The sequence below is a fragment of the Neovison vison genome, chromosome 6 (assembly GCF_020171115.1).
Source record: "Neovison vison isolate M4711 chromosome 6, ASM_NN_V1, whole genome shotgun sequence".
Classification (NCBI taxonomy): Eukaryota; Metazoa; Chordata; class Mammalia; order Carnivora; family Mustelidae; genus Neogale; species Neogale vison.
This window is the reverse complement of record NC_058096.1, coordinates 136903643-136919721: the sequence shown is the minus strand read 5'-3', so window position 1 is coordinate 136919721 and position 16079 is coordinate 136903643. Positions and strand designations below refer to the sequence as shown.

Genomic DNA, 16079 nt, shown 5'->3' with positions numbered 1-16079 from the left:
TTAATTTAAAGGTTTTTCTGTGAACTGCCGTGAAGAAACATCGAGGTAGCAAAAGCAACTTAGGGGGCTCAGTGCCTTCGGCTCGGGTCATGATCCCAGGGTCCTGGGATTGAGCCCCGCATTGGGCTCTCTGCCCAGCGGGGAGCCTGCTTCCTCCTCTGTCTGCCTGCCTCTCTGCCTGCTTGTGATCTCTGTCAAATAAATAAATAAAATCTTAAAAAAATAAAAAAGCAAGTTAGAAGAATAAAACATATGGCCCCTTTCATCAATGTTTAAGGAGTTCCTTTATATTAATGCCAATAATTCTTTTTCCAGAAATTGCTTCACATAGTCCTCCAGGGAGCTGTAAAAGATCCCCATCAAGGTCAAAACCAAGAGCAATCCAAAATTCGGCTTCACTGACCTAGCACAGAAGTTTAGCCACTGACCCACCAGACAGCTCCCTCTGTTCCTAAGAAATACTTTAGGAGACTTATTCGTATTTCCCCCAAGCTGGCTTAACACTGACGCTATTTCTTTCATAATTCACCAAATCCATGTTTGCAGTTCATGCTATCTGGAGAACATTAAACGCAGAAGCCAATGCTTGCCAACAGAATGCCATGGAGAAAAATGTATACAACAGTGGAACATGGATGAGTACTTTGGTGTGTATTTACTTAGAAAACCAAAGTTAAAGAGAAATATCTAGACATCAAGAGCAAAACTAAAGAAAAAAAACACAAAACACACTTTGTGTTTACAGACATGATTGCTATCACTCACATAAATGACTGTGATCAATGCACACATTAGGTTTTCACTGGTTATTTCACATGATCTTTTGCATAGACATAGGAGATCCCCAGTGATCCGTGCCAAGGGCAACATGATTTCGACTGTGTTGATGGACCAACCGCCTTAGCCCACTGAACAAGCTGCATTAACTTCTGAGACTGTGGCTGGAAGGGGATTTCAGTGCCTCCCCGCTCCCCCCATCCCGCCCTCAGTTCCTGCGCCCTCATCTGCTTCCCCCAAGCCAAATGGCTCTAACCACAATGGCCCAGCACAGGGGCGGCCTCACTCCCAGACACTCGAATGCAACCAAGTGTCCTGCCAGCACTTCCAACATCCCCGCCCCCACAGGGCAGATACAGCCTTTACTGTTCAAGCCTAAAAGAGACCAGTGCAAAAGTCAGGTAGTTTCACTTTCTACCTGGAAGAAAATACAGAAACACAGTCTTCCCACATAATACAATTATAATGGAGTTTATGCTGAAACAATTGTAATGCATATAAAGTAAAAAAAAAACAAAACAAAACAAAACAAAAAAAAACACACACATATACAAATGAAACTCAAGTGAAGCTGAGGGTCTGCTGGGCCCAAGAGCCAGAAGACTGCTGAGATAAAGTTCATGAGGTGTGAGGGGAAGGGGCCAGAATAACCGGCAATGGCTTCACAGTGGAAGGAAGGCCCTGGAAGACACGCACTATTTGGACAGGTGAAGAAGGCATTCCAGGTGCAGGCAGTAGCATGAACAAAGGCCCAGAGGTAGGAATGAGCACAGCATGTGGAAAGGTCAGTGAAGGCACAGCCACCGTGGCAGCAGAGCATGGGCCCTGGACAGGAACAGCAGAGAAGGCTGAAGAGGCACACGGGGGACTCATCAGGGATGGCCCAAGGACCTTGGCAGGCTTCTTTTCCACAGGGTGCAATTTCTGGTGCTGAACGAAGCTGCCATACCATTTGAATGCTTTCCCACACACCTTGCACTCATAGGGCTTCTCGCCGGTGTGCACTCTCTGATGCTGGATGGAAGCTATCTTCTGAGTGAAGGCTTTGCCACACTCCTTGCACTGGTAGGGCTTCTCCCCTGTATGAATCCTCTGATGGACAATAAAAAGTGACCTACACCCAAAAGCTTTCCAACATTCCTTGCATTTATAGAGCTTCTCTCCCGTGTGCAGTCTCTGATGCTGAAGATAAGCTGCGCTCCTTCGGAAGGCCTTCCCACACTCCTTACACTCGTACGGCTTCTCTCCAGTGTGGATCCTCTGGTGCTGAGTCAAGGCTGTGTTGGAACTCAAACCTTTGCCGCACTCCTTACATTCGTATGGCCCTTCTCCAATGTGGTTCTTCTCGTGTACGATGCAGTCATAGCTGGACTTAAAAGCTTTACCACATTCCTTACATTTGAAGGGCTTCTCCCCAGTGTGACTCATCTGGTGCCGAAGCAGCTTTGAGTTGTATCTGAAAATTTTCCCACATTCTTTACATTCGTAGAACTTCATTCCACCCCGAAGTATCAGATTTGGATTCAGACTGAAAGTCTGCCATGTCGCCTTACTTTTAAAGTCAAAGTGTTGGGAGACATTTCTGAGCAGTCCTCCTCCGGGCATTCTGGACATTTCTGCCTGCTCAGAGGCTTCCTGCTTTACAGCTGGCTCCTCCTCCTTCATCCAGGACTCACCACCTGTCCAAAGAAACCACAAGTGTTCGGAGATACTGAGCTGGGAGGGCAAAAGGATCCAGGGCTCCTGTTTTCTCTTACAGAATCTGATTTTGAAAAACACACTCAGACTCAGAAAGTGGCTACAGACATCCCTACAGGAAGGTAAGAGAGAAAAGAAAAATGATAATCTACTAACTGGAGGGCAGATGGCACTGGAAACAGCGGGAAGTGCCTCCTATGAGGAAGGCTGGGAAGTGGACTAAGACAAGTGAAAGGAGCACAATGAGACCTTCCAGAATGGAAAGGGAAAAAGGCAGACGGGAAGGAAAAGAGAAAAAAAGATGTGAGACGTAAGAGGATCAGCAAGAAATGGAAAATTTTTGAGAGAGAGAGAGAGAAAGAGACCCCAAAAAGGGAAGGAAGTTCACGCTCTTGGGGAGAAGAGTTGGGAAGCTCTCACATTAGCAGGGGTCTTGCAAACTGCAAACCAAACTCAAAAACACTTCATTTCAATGTCCCCACCTGCAAGCCAGAAAACCATCCTAAATTCCAAATAATGGCCCAGTGATTTTATTCTTAAATATTCCACATGGGGCGCCTGGGTGGCACAGTCGGTTAAAAGTGTCCAACTCTTGATTTCTGCTCAGGTCTGATCTCTGGGTTGTGGGATCGAACACTGCCTCAGGCTCTGTGCTCAGCATGGAGTCTGCTTAAGGATTCTCTCCCCATCTCATTCTCTCTCTCTCTCTAAAATAAATAAATCTTATTATTGTTTTTTTAAAGATTTTATTTATGACAGACAGACACAGTGAGAGAGGGAACACAACTATGGGGGAGCTGGACAGGGAGAAGCAGGCTTCCCGCCGAGCAGGGAGCCCAATATTGGGCTCGATCCCAGGACACTGGGATAATGACCTGAGCTGAAGGCAGATGCTCAACGACTGAAGCCACCCAGGCACCCCTCTAAAATAAATAAATCCTAAAATAAATAAATAAGTAACATTCCACATAATCTTCTAGGATAAAAGATTCAGGAAATCAGCTAGAAAACACAAATTGAACTGGAGAGCTGTAGGCCACAGGCATATTTCTGCTAAAAGAACTACAATTTACAAAATCACAGCATATATGGAAACTTTCTCCAAAAGGAAGAATACCCAGGGAATCAAGAGCTCCCAGGACTGGTGGGCAGTCTCAGGGAAATTTTACGCTGTGTGTGTTGGGTATGTGTGCATGTGTGTTCATGTGTGCACATGTGTGTGTGGGTGTGGGTGTGGGTGCATGCACGTGTGTGTGTATGTGTTGGGGTCTGTGTGTGTGTGTTGGGTGCAGTGGTGGGACAATAGCCCCTGCCTCCCCCTCTACAGCTGTATATAAGACAAATATAACATAGACCTAAGGATTCTGGCATATAGAACCTGTCGGTGACTTAAATACTAAAAAGGCAAATTAAAGGCATTTATTTCATTGCTAAAGACCTAAAAACAACATTCATAGCTGTGGCACAAATAACTCAGTATGACCCACAGAATCATACTTTCCTCAAAGTACGGCTGAAACCCACTCATTTGCATAAAGCCGGTTTAAAATTAAGTATTTCCACTGTTGAGAAAAGAAGTGGTTTAAGAGCTACTGGGTCAGAGCTTTTCTGTGGGAGTTGAATGGCCACACAATCCTGGGGACTGGTCTTCCCAGGCTCAGGGCTGGAACTGGGCAGAGGTCAGAGAGTGTACTGAGTATTGCCTTATAAATGGCTTCTCTGCTGCAAAAGAAACACTTCTAATAAACTGGGAAGGCAAAACTAGAAACCACTAGGTTCTCTTACTCACCTGGACAGATGCCTCTCAAAAGCTCTGCTTCCCAGGGATCTGGGCCCCATGGCGCTTCACCGCTCTCCAGCTGGGAGATCAGATCAGGTTTGGGGAATGGAAATGCTACTCAAGCAAGAAAAAGGAAAAACAAGTTGAGGGAAGACTTCCAGAGCTTTCCTGAGATCTCGCTAGGCCCACCTCACAACAGGCTGACTACAGGGAGGGAGGAAGGGATGGGATGAAATGCCCAAGAGAACAAGTTAGCTATCAAGGGTATCTGAGGAAGAACTTCAAACCACGCTCCAAGGCAAGGCCAAGGAGATAGCCATTGTCCTCAGGAAGAAACTGCAGTCTCACCCTGACCTAAAGGAAGAGATCCCCTCAGGAAGAACATAGGTATTGATTCCCATGAAGGGAGGACCCACATCTCCAGAACACTGGCAGCATGGAGGAACCTAGTGCATCAGGAAGCGGCCTCTCCCTCAGGGCCCAGAAACAGCCCCTTCCCAGGATGTAGGGAAGTCTGATTTCAAAACCAGAGAGAATCAAGGATTTCCTCAGCCAGCATCTCCAGAGACTGGCAACTACAGAACTAACCTCTGGGGCCATCTAACCTAACAACTTCTAGAAGCCCCAAAAGTCTTAGAAAGATGTCAAACTATCACAAAGGACCAGGGCGAGAATCCTTACCCAGCGAAGCCACATTCGCATAATTCTCCAGCATCACCTCCCGGTACAAAGCCCTCTGTGTGGGGTCCAGGTTGGCCCACTGATTCTGGGTGAAGTACACAGCCACGTCCTCAAAGGTCACTGGCTCCTGAAAAAACAGGCTCCTGCTAAGGCTCTCAGTGAAGGCAGAAGAGAGGGCTGACTGCAGGGAAGAGGTGGACCTGCCAGGGTCTGCAACTCTGAGCCTCCTGGAAGATCTGCTCTAGTGAGAAGAACACTTAGCATCCCAAGGGGCAAGCCCTCAGCCAATGCTCCAAATGGAGAACCCCAACACATTCCCGTGTGCACAGCTCTGAGGCCACAAACTGTTATCTCCCTCTCACTGCCTGGCAGCCAGGGCTCTCTGCCTGGTCACTGTATCAACCCCCATGTTCCTGACTCTGTCCCTCCTGCACCACAATCCTGTCACCCTGTTTTCTAAACACCAGCCACTGCAGGCTACTGCCACTCACTATGTCTCTGCCCATCCAGAGTACACACGCACACCCTGTTTGTTCCCTGCACCTAGCATCTCCTCGGTCTTCCCCAACATTCCACCAGTGCAGAGGACCCACTCCTTAAAGGTATTTCCAGCATTCTTTAAATTTCTTTTCATTCTTTCTTACCTTATCAGAATGCTCCCTTGAAGGAAACCTGCAGCCTGCCTGTTCTGGTCTTTTCTCTGCCTCACCCACCTTCAAAGAATGTTAGCAGTGCCTTGTCTCTGGACGCAGATCCATCCCCCAGTATTGAGCTCCATCCCACCTGCCAAGGTGGGTCCCTCTCTGCCTCCCCCTGGAGCTATCCATGTTCCCACACATGAAGGGAATTCATACTTTTTAATTAAGACCCTAGGCACCAAGCTCTTAGGAGGGTGTACCTTTAGGACATGTATTTCATTTAATCTTTTTTTAAAGATTTATTTTTTTTTAAAGATTTTATTTATTTATTTGTCAGAGAGAGAGGGAGAGAGAGCAAGCACAGGCAGACAGAGAGGCAGGCAGAGGCAGAGGGAGAAGCAGGCTCCCTGCCGAGCAAGGAGCCCGATGCGGGACTCGATCCCAGTAAGCTGGGATCATGACCTGAGCCGAAGGCAGCTGCTCAACCAACTGAGCCACCCAGGCGTCCCTAAAGATTTATTTATTTGAGAGAGAAAGAGAGAGAGAGAAACAGAGAGCATTCGAGCACAAACAAGCAGGAGGGCAGAAGGAGAGGAAGAGAAAAGCCGAGTCTCTGCTAAGCACAGAGCCCGACACAGATCTCAATCTCAAGACCCTGAGATCATGATGTGAGCTGAAATCAAGAGTCAGACGCTTAACTGATTGAGCCACCCAGGCACCCCGTATTTCCTTTAATCTTAAAAACATATATATGGGGGCACCTGGATGGCTCAGTGGGTTAAGCCACTGCCTTCAACTCGGGTCATGATCTTAGGGTCCTGGGATCGAGCCCCGCATTGGCCTCTCTGCTCAGCAGGGAGCCTGCTTCCTCCTCTCTCTCTGCCTCCCTCTCTGCCTGCTTGTCATCTCTCTGTCAAATAAATAAATAAAATCTTTTAAAAAAAACATATATATGATGTAGAAATTATTACTCCCATTTTCACCTGATGAAACTAAGATTCAGAAAAATTAATTACTTTGCCCAAGACCACACAGACAGGAACTGGTTGAGCTGGGATTTCAGCTCAGATCCATCAAAGAGCAAACCTGGGCTCTTCCCACACACCAAGCTGCCTCCCATACCAGGCTTACGAGCTTCCCCTAAAACATGCTCACCCCTGATCCTCATCATTACCTGGTGCTGTCCCATCTTTGAAACTCCTAATCCCCAACAGCACCCATCAATCCGTCTTTACCATGCTCCCTCCAAGCCAAAGGGACTCCCTCTCCGAGTGTAGACTGGTGTGTGTGTGGGGCAAGGGGGTTCAGCTCTTTCAAAGCCTCACACATCACCCTGGGAGCCACAGACTCTGAATCGCCCAAAAGCAATCCCTAATGGTGTCACTGGCGACCTTCTCTGCTTCTACAGTCGGGACAGTACAAACCACAGAAACTAGATTCTCACATGGGAAGTTTCATGATTTCTGTGCCTTCTCACCTTGATGACCCTGTCCCCAGAGTCTACATCCTAGGAGATATTTATTCAGTACCCTATGCAGTCAGTTTTGTTCTTCCAGTCCCAAAAACGAAAACACCTACTAAGAGGGGTTCAGCTAAGCCCCTAACTCTGTGTGCCCCTGTCTCTCAGGGTAGCAGCCTTGTGCTGAGGACAGCACCAGGGCCAGGGAGAAGGGAAGGCTACTGTAACCGCTCTTGGAGGAAGCCCAGAAGAAATGTATCCCAAGCATAAACGCTGGCATTCACAACGTTCATGGCCACTCTACACTAAGGTCCTTGTGAGGGTGCCCTCTTATTTTATTTTTTTAGAGAGAGAGAGAGCAAGAGTGTGAGTGGGGATTGGGGCTGAGGAGGGGAAAACAGAAGAAGAGAGAGAATCCTAAGCAGGCTCCACACTCACTGTGGCACCCAACGAGGGGCTTGATCTCATAACCCTAAGATCATGACCTCCAAGATCACAACCTGAGCTTAAACCAGACTCTTAACCAACTGAGCCACTCAGGCACCCCAAGGGTGTCCTTTTAAAACAACAATTAGGGAACCCAGTTCAAAAGGAGACAGTAGACACTCCTCAAGGCAAGAGTTGGCCTTTAAACTGGGCAATGACAAGGTCCAAAGGGCTCCGAAAATAACCTGAGCCAAAAAATATCCCAACAGTAGACAGAAACGCAAATCAATAAGGCCTCCGAGGACACCAACCACAGGATCACAGGCGAACCAAAGTTCACCTCCACTCAGAGCAAGTCCGACCTCGCTTCCTCTCATCTTCAGGGCTGCTCTCACAATCTCCTACTCCTCATCCCAGTCTGCCACCCCAATCTCTTTCTCCCCCACAGTCCCTCCCACCTGCCACCAAATATCACCATGGTTCTGGAGTCTGGAAAAAGGAAAGCTTACTGCTTTAAGGTAGCTGGGTTGTGGATATACCTTTTTTCTCCCATGATGGTCCCTATGTACCTCACCTTATTTTTCTCCACCACCTTCCTCATCATCCAACAAATTAGATTATTCATTAATGATCTGCCTCCAACAGAACATAGGTCGATAAGGCAAGGACCCCGTTTTGTTCATAACCAGTTCACTAACACACAGTCCAGTGCCTGACAGATACTAGATGCTTAATATAAATTTGCTAAATGAATGTCAAAAATCATTTGACCATAAATCTTTTTAAAACTTATGAAGAAGGTCAGAAAACAGCAGCAAATACCTCCCTGAGTAAAATGCCAGAGCATATGCACTCAAACTAATGGCTGGTGCTTTACCAAGAGCAGAGATCCTCCTTTCTGCAAAAGATTAAAAAAGGAGCATAAATGCAGGAAATGAGCCTATAATCTTTGCTTGCAGATGAAGTAACTATCTGCCTAAAAATACTAAAGAGCCAAGGGAATAAATGGAAAATAGTTAGAACCAACAAAAATAACTCATTAAGTTGGCTATATATAGGGTAAGGAAACCAGAATCACTAACTTTCCTAATACTGTAACAATTAGAAGAAAAATGGGGGGGGAGGGGCTGGCTCAGTCGGTAGAGAATGTGACTCTCTGGGTTGTAAGTTCTGGGCCCCTGATGAGTGTAGAAATTACATAAAAATAAAATCTTTTTTAAAAAAAAAGATAAAATGGGAGAAAATAGATGCCATTTATATACAAATAGTTAAGACTAGACCTAACAAAAATATGCAAGACCAAGATGAAGACAACGGAAATAAAGGAGAAACAGTGTTTCTAAGTGGGAAGAATCAAATTTGTAAACAATTATAGCCAATTGTGCCTAAGAATTCAATAAAACCCACACTCCCATCTAAAAAGTCAATGACATCTGTGCAGAGAAAAGATATCATTTAAAGTCATCTAAGGGGCACCTCGCTGGCTCAGTCCATAGAGCATGGGACTTTTGATCTCAGGATTATGAGTTCAAGCCCCACACTGGATGTGGAGGTTACTTCTAAAAATAATAATAGGGACCCCTGGGTGGCTCAGTCAGTTAAGCATCTCCTTTCAGCTCAGGTCATGATCCCAGGGTCCTGGGATTGAGTCCCACATCGAGCTCCTTGCTCATCAGAGAGCCGGCTTCTCCCTCTCTGCCTGCCATTCCCCCTGCTTATGCTCTCTCTCTCTGACAAATAGGTAAAATCTTAAAAATAAATAATAATAATAATAGTAGTAGTAATATAATAATAATAGTGTCACCTAAAAAGTAAGTACAGAGGACTACCTAAAATGTTTTGAAGAAAAGAAGTTATGAAAGAAAAGATGAGCAGGAATTAAACCCTACACTGAAAGGCCAATACTTGAGGGGTGAGTGGGTGGGTCAGTCAGTTAAGCATCCGCCTTCAGCTCAGGTCATGATCCCAGGGTCCTAGGATCGAGCCCCGCATCAGGTTCCCTGCTCAGTGGCGAGTCTGCTTCTCCCTCTCCCTCTGTGATCTCTCTCGCCCCCACTCTCTCTCAAATGAAGAAATAAAAATCCTTAAAAATAACAATAATAAAATAAAGTTAATGGGGAAAATTGGAGATACTATAGGATTTTGGTCTTGGGTGTCTGTATGAAATTCTGAGGCCTTCATTTAAATCTTCCACTATATTGTGATTTCCTTTTAGGTGTATTGCACTAAGTGAAACTTGTCAAATACATCTTCCTTTTAAAAACTGAAAGAGGAAAAAAAAAACTGAAAGAGGGTGTCTGGGTGGCTCAGTCGATTAAGCATATGCCTTCGGCTTGACTTGGGTCATGATCCCAGGGTGCTGGGGATGGAGCCCACATCCGGCCCCCTGCTCAGCAAGGAGCCTGCTTCTCCCTCTCCCTCTGCTCCCACTGCTTGTACTCTCTCTCTCTGTCAACTAAATAAATAAAATCTTTATATAAATAAATAAAACTTGAAAAAAATAGGATATAAGAAAATGAGAAGGGGAGCCTGGGTGGCTTAGTCAATTAAGCATCTGCTTGCAGCTCAGGTCATGATCCCAGGGTTCTGGGATCAAGTCCCACATTGGGCTCCCTGCTCAGCCAAGAGTCTGCATCTCCCTCAGCCTGCCATTTCCCTTGCTTGTGCATAAGCACATGCTCTCTCTCACTCTCTGACCAATAAATAAAATCTTTTTTAATCTTTTTTTTTCAATTTATTTATTTTCAGAAAAACATTATTCATTATTTTTTTACCACAGCCAGTGCTCCCTGCAAGCTGTGCCCTCTATAATACCCACCACCTGGTACCCCAACCTCCCACCCCCCCGCCACTTCAAACCACTCAGATTGTTTTTCAGAGTCCATAGTCTCTCATGGTTCACCTCCCCTTCCAATTTACCCAAATTCCCTACTCCTCTCTAACACCCCTTGTCCTCCATGCTATTTGTTATGCTCCACAAATAAGTGAAACCATATGATAATTGACTCTCTCTGCTTGACTTATTTCACTCAGCATAATCTCTTCCAGTCCCATCCATGTTGCTACAAAAGTTGGGTATTCATCCTTTCTGATGGAGGCATAATACTCCATAGTGTATATGTTCCACATCTTAATCTTTTTTTTTTAAATGAGAAAACAAGCCACCACAGGGAAAAAATAGTTGAAAAGGCCTATTTGATAAACGACTTAACCAAAGTATACAAAGAACTCTTTAATCTCAAAAGTAACAACCCTTTAATCTCAAAAGTAAGAACTCTTTAATCTCAAAAAGTACATTAAAACATGTACAAAAGGGCGCCTGGGTGGCTCAGTGGGTTAAGCCTCTGCTTTCGGCTCAGGTCATGATCTCAGGGTCCTGGGATCGAGTCCCGCATCAGGCTCCCTGCTCAGCAGGGAGCCTGCTTCCTCCTCTCTCTCTCTCTGCCTGCCTCTCTGCCTATTTGTGATCTCTCTCTCTGTCAAATAAATAAATAAAGAATATTTAAAAAAAAAATGTACAAAAGATCAGAAGTGACAACTCACAAAGCAGATGTACAGATGGTATACAGGTATATGAAAATACATCATACATCAATAGGAAAAGATACATTAAAACACTGAGGTACCACTAGAATGGCCAAAACTAGAACGCTGAAAACACCAAATGCCAGTGAGGATCTGGAGCAACAGGAAATCTCATTTATTGCAGACAGGAATGCAAAACAGCACAGCCACTCTGGAAGGCAGTTTGGTAGTTTCTTACAAAACTAAACATACTCCTACCATATGATCCAACAATCATGCTCCTTGGTATCTTCCCAAACAAGCTGAAAACTTATATACATATAAAAATCTGCACACAGATGTTTCTAACAGCTTTATTCATAATTGCCAAAACATAGAAACAACCAAGATATCCTTCAATAGGGGGAATGAATAAACTGTGGTACATCCAAACTATGGAATGTTATTCAGCACTAAAAAGAATTCACTCTCAAGCCAAGAGAAGTCATAGAGGAAACTTAAACACATATAATCAAGTGAAAGAAACCAATCTGAAAAATCCACATACTGTATGATTCTAACTACGTAACAAAACTATGAAGACAGGGGTGTACAGGTACAACACAGAGGATTTTTATGACCATGAAAATACCCTGTATGATACTATAATAATACTCTGTATGATACTGTAATGATGGATACATGTCCTTATACATTTGTAACCCACAGAATGCTCAACACCAAGAGTGAACCCTACTGTAAACCACGAACTTTGGGTGATCGTCATTTGTCACTGTAGGTTCATCAACTGTAACAAAAGTAGCACTCTGGTGAGGGATGTTGATTATAGGGAAAGCTAAAAATAGCCGAAGCAATCTTGAGAAGGAAAAACAAAGCTGGAGGTATCACAAATCCAGATTTCAAGGTAGACTACTAAATTGGAGTATCAAAACAGTATGGTACTGGCACAAAATAGACACACAGATCAGTGGAATAAATAGAGTCCAGAAATAAATCCACACTTACATGGCCGATTAATCTGTAGCAAAAGAGGCAAGAATATACACTGAGGAAAAGACAGTCACTTCAATAAATGGTGCTGGACAGCTATATGCAAAAGACTGAAACTGGACCACTTCCTTACACCACACACAAAAACAAACTCAAAGTGGATTAAATACCTAAAAGTGAGACCTTGGGGGCACCTGGGTGGCTCAATCGTTAACTTCGGCCTTCAGCTCAGGTCATGATCCCAGGATCCTGGGATCGAGCCCTACATGAGGCTCCCTGCTCAGCAGGAAGCTTGCTTCTCCCTCTCCACTCCCCCTGCTTGTGTTCCCTCTCTCACGGACTCTCTCTGTTAAATAAATAAATAAATAATAAAAGTGAGACCTGAAACCATATAAATCCTTAGAAAGAACACAGACAGTAATTTCTGACATTAGCCACCGCAACATTTTTCTAGATGTGTCACCTAAGGCCATTTCTCCAAAGACCTACAGTGATCAACATCACTCACCGTCAGGGAAATGCAAAACCACAATGAAGTATCATCTCACACCTATCAGAAGGGCTAAAATCAAAAAGACAATAACAAGTGTGGGTGACGATGTGGAGAAAAGGGAACACATGCCCACCGTGTGAAGGAATGTAAACTGGTGCAGCCACTGTGTAAAACGTCACAGAAGTTCCTCAAAATATTAAAGACAAGAGTACCATGTGATCCAGTAATTCCACTACTGGGTATTTACCCAAAGAAAACATAAACACTAATTCAAAAAGATACATGTGTCCTTATGTTTAATGCAGCATTATTTAAATAGTCGCAATATGGATTCAACCTACGTGTCCATCAATAGACAAACGGATAAGGAAGATATGAGATACACACACATACACACACACACACTGAAATATTCTGCAGCCATAAAAAAGGATGATATTATGTCATTTTTTGTTTTTTTAAGATTTTGAGAGTGAGCGAGAGAACCCAAAATTCCCCTGAAAATAAAGCCCATTTTTTTTTTTTAAGAAAAAAAAAGGACAATATTTATCTCTTATCTGGACTACAATATGCTTCTTACTGACTCAAACCCTTCTACAACTAACACACCACCAGGGCTGGAAAAATCATTTTTTAAAAACCTAGATGTCCATCAACAGATGAATGGATCAAGAAGATGTGGTATATATACACAATGGAATACTATGCAGCCATCAAAAGAAACAAAATCTTGCCATTTGCGACAACATGGATGGAACTAGAGCGTATCATGCTTAGCGAAATAAGTCAAGCGGAGAAAGACAACTATCATATGATCTCCCTGATATGAGGAAGTGGTGATGCAACATGGGGGCTTAAGTGGGTAGGAGAAGAATCCATGAAACAAGATGGGATAGGGAGGGAGACAAACCATAAGTGACTCTTAATCTCACGAAACAAACTGTAGGTTGCTGGGGGGAGGGGGATTGGGAGAAGGCGGGTAGGGTTATGGACATTGGGGAGGGTATGTGCTTTTGGGTAAATTGGAAGGGGAGATGAACCATGAGAGACTATGGACTCTGAAAAACAATCTGAGGGGTTTGAAGTGGCGGGGGGGTGGGAGGTTGGGGTACCAGGTGGTGGGTATTATAGAGGGCACAGCTTGCATGGAGCACTGGGTGTGGTGAAAAAATAATGAATACTGTTTTTCTGAAAATAAATAAATTGGAAAAAAAAATATCTTTTTTTTTAAAAAATCTCTACACTCAACATGGGGCCATGGGACTTGAGCTCATGACGCTGAGATCAACAGTCATATGCTCCACCAACTAAGTCAGACAAAGTCTGCTGGAAAATCTTGTTAATACCCAACAAAGGTATTAAACCCTTGTTGGGTATTAACCCTCAGTTGGTTAAGTGGCTGCCTTCAGCCCAGGTCATGATCCCAGTGTCCTGGGATCAAGCCCTGCATCTGGCTCCTTGCTCAGCAGGAGCCGGCTTCTCCCTCTCCCGGTGCTTGCCACTCCTCCTGCTTATGCTCTCTCTCTCTGTCAGATAAATAAATAAAAATCTTAAAAAAGAATACATATATCCAACCATGTCACCTACCATGCTTAATAATCCTTCAGTGCCTTCCCAATGAACTCGGAACAGAAATCAAAGTCTTGGCAGTGTCCTACAAGACATGTGCCTACTTCTCCCACCACACAGTGAACCACTTTCCCTGACCTCACCCTATTTCCAGAGCACACCCAGCTTTCTCCCCAACTGTAGGGCCTCTGCATTTGACATTCTTCTCTTCGGAAAGCTCTTTTTTAGCTCTCTCTTCAGCGATTCCCAAAACTGTTTCTAGCTCATTCTTGGGATCTCAACCCATGCTACTGCCTCTATGAGGGCTTTCCTGACCACTACCTTGAGAGGGAGTTTCAAGGCTTCTCAGATTTGCAAAGGTACAGGCATAAGAATCATCTGAACAGCAGCACCTGCATGGCTCAGTCAGTTAGGGATCTGCCTTCCAGCTCAAGTCATGGTTCTGGGCTCCTGGGATCGAGGCCCATGGCAGGCTCCCTGCTCACCAGGGAGGTCTGCTTCTCCCTCTGCCCTTCCCCCTGCTCATGCTCTCTCTCTCTCTCTCTCAAATAAATAAATGTTTTTGTTTTTTTTTAAATCACCTGAAGAGCTTGTTACAACAAATTCCTGGACTCCCCAGTCTGATTATGGGTCTAGGGTGGAACCCAAGAATTTGCAATTCTAATGACCTGGCAGGTGATGTGGATGCTGCCCACATGGGGACCACACTTCTGACCACACTTTAGCAACATGTAATTAACTTACTAGTTGGTTTATAAACTATCTACTTTGCTAAAGGTGCCTTTCATGAGAAAAGGAGACTTGTCTACATTATCCAGTACTATGTACCCATCACTTACAAAGTGCATAGGGAAAGAACAATGCTGGTCTCCCTGCGATACATCTGCCATTTGTGGAACAATGTCTTCAATACAGAATTTCTCTGATCTTGGGGCACCTAGGTGGCTCAGTGGGTTAAGCCTCTGCCTTCAGCTCAGGTCATGATCCCAGGGTCCTGGTATGGAGCCCTGCATCAGGCTCTCTGCTCAGCAGGGAGCCTGCTTCCCCCCTCTCTCTCTGCCTGCCTCTCTGCCTACTTGTGATCTTTCTCTCTCTGTCAAATAAATAAAATCTTTAAAAAAAAATTTTCTCTGACTTCAGTAGGCAAATTTTATATGAAGAACATGATTTGGATTTCCACATTCAGGGAGAATTTCTTAGCTTGGGTGCCTCTTTTCCCACTTAACCCTACACATCCACACTCATCACTCTCATACACACAACTTATCTCCTCCACCATTATTTAGAGCCCTGGCTGTGGGGATAAACTTAAGGGGGAAATGGGAGCATGGCCAAGTCAGGCCTTCTTGGTCTTTTCCTGATTACCTGATAGCTAACTTAAATTTAAAAGACTGAAAGGAAGCTCAGCTCACCTGAGGCCAAGATGTTTGGAGCATGGCTGATGTCCCCTGGCTTCGTGCACTGTCTTCTTGATTTGGAAAAGCAAAAACCTTAGGAGCTAAGAGAAGAAGAGCCGTGAGTGCAATGCACCCTGACCTACAACACTCACAGCCGCCCATAGCCTTCCCAGTCTCCTCGTTTCCAGCACTGGGAAGAGACTCTCTCAGACCCGCCCTGCAGCTGATGGCCCTAACAACCTCATGAACTGCTCTGCCTGGTCCTCAGGACAATCCCCATCACCTGCTCAGTCCAAGAGTGTTCCTGAGCCCATTCACACGCAGCGGACTGAGAGATCCAAGACAAATCCTATCCCTACAATGTTGGGTCTGAACACACCTAAAAACGCGCTTACAGGAACCATGACGTTGACCCAAAAACGTTGTCAATGGAAAGGAGGCACAGAGATGGCAAAATGCATATTAACAGTAAAATACTCATGATGCTGACCAGAGACCCGACCGGGATCTCCACCCAGGGACTCCGAGACCCCAAATAGAAACGTCAATAGTGGGCGCGGGAAGCTGCTGCGCCAAGTTCCTGAGGACAGAAAAGAGGATCACGCCTCGGCGGAGGGCAAGGGGCAGGACCAGGCTGCAGAAGGCC

The 16079-nt window shown here is 44.9% G+C and overlaps 1 protein-coding gene across 1 annotated transcript; it reads right to left on the bottom strand.

Annotated features, from left to right (window-relative positions):
* Positions 1 to 1232: 1232 nt before the first annotated feature.
* Positions 1233 to 15530, bottom strand: ZNF621 (zinc finger protein 621). Its single transcript, XM_044252429.1, has 2 exons — positions 15449 to 15530; positions 1233 to 2456 (listed from the first exon to the last, which is right to left on the bottom strand). Exon 2 carries the CDS (start codon positions 2440 to 2442, stop codon positions 1396 to 1398), a length of 1047 nt encoding a protein of 348 aa, XP_044108364.1. The 5' UTR covers positions 2443 to 2456; positions 15449 to 15530; the 3' UTR covers positions 1233 to 1395.
* Between the last annotated feature and the right edge of the window lie 549 nt (positions 15531 to 16079).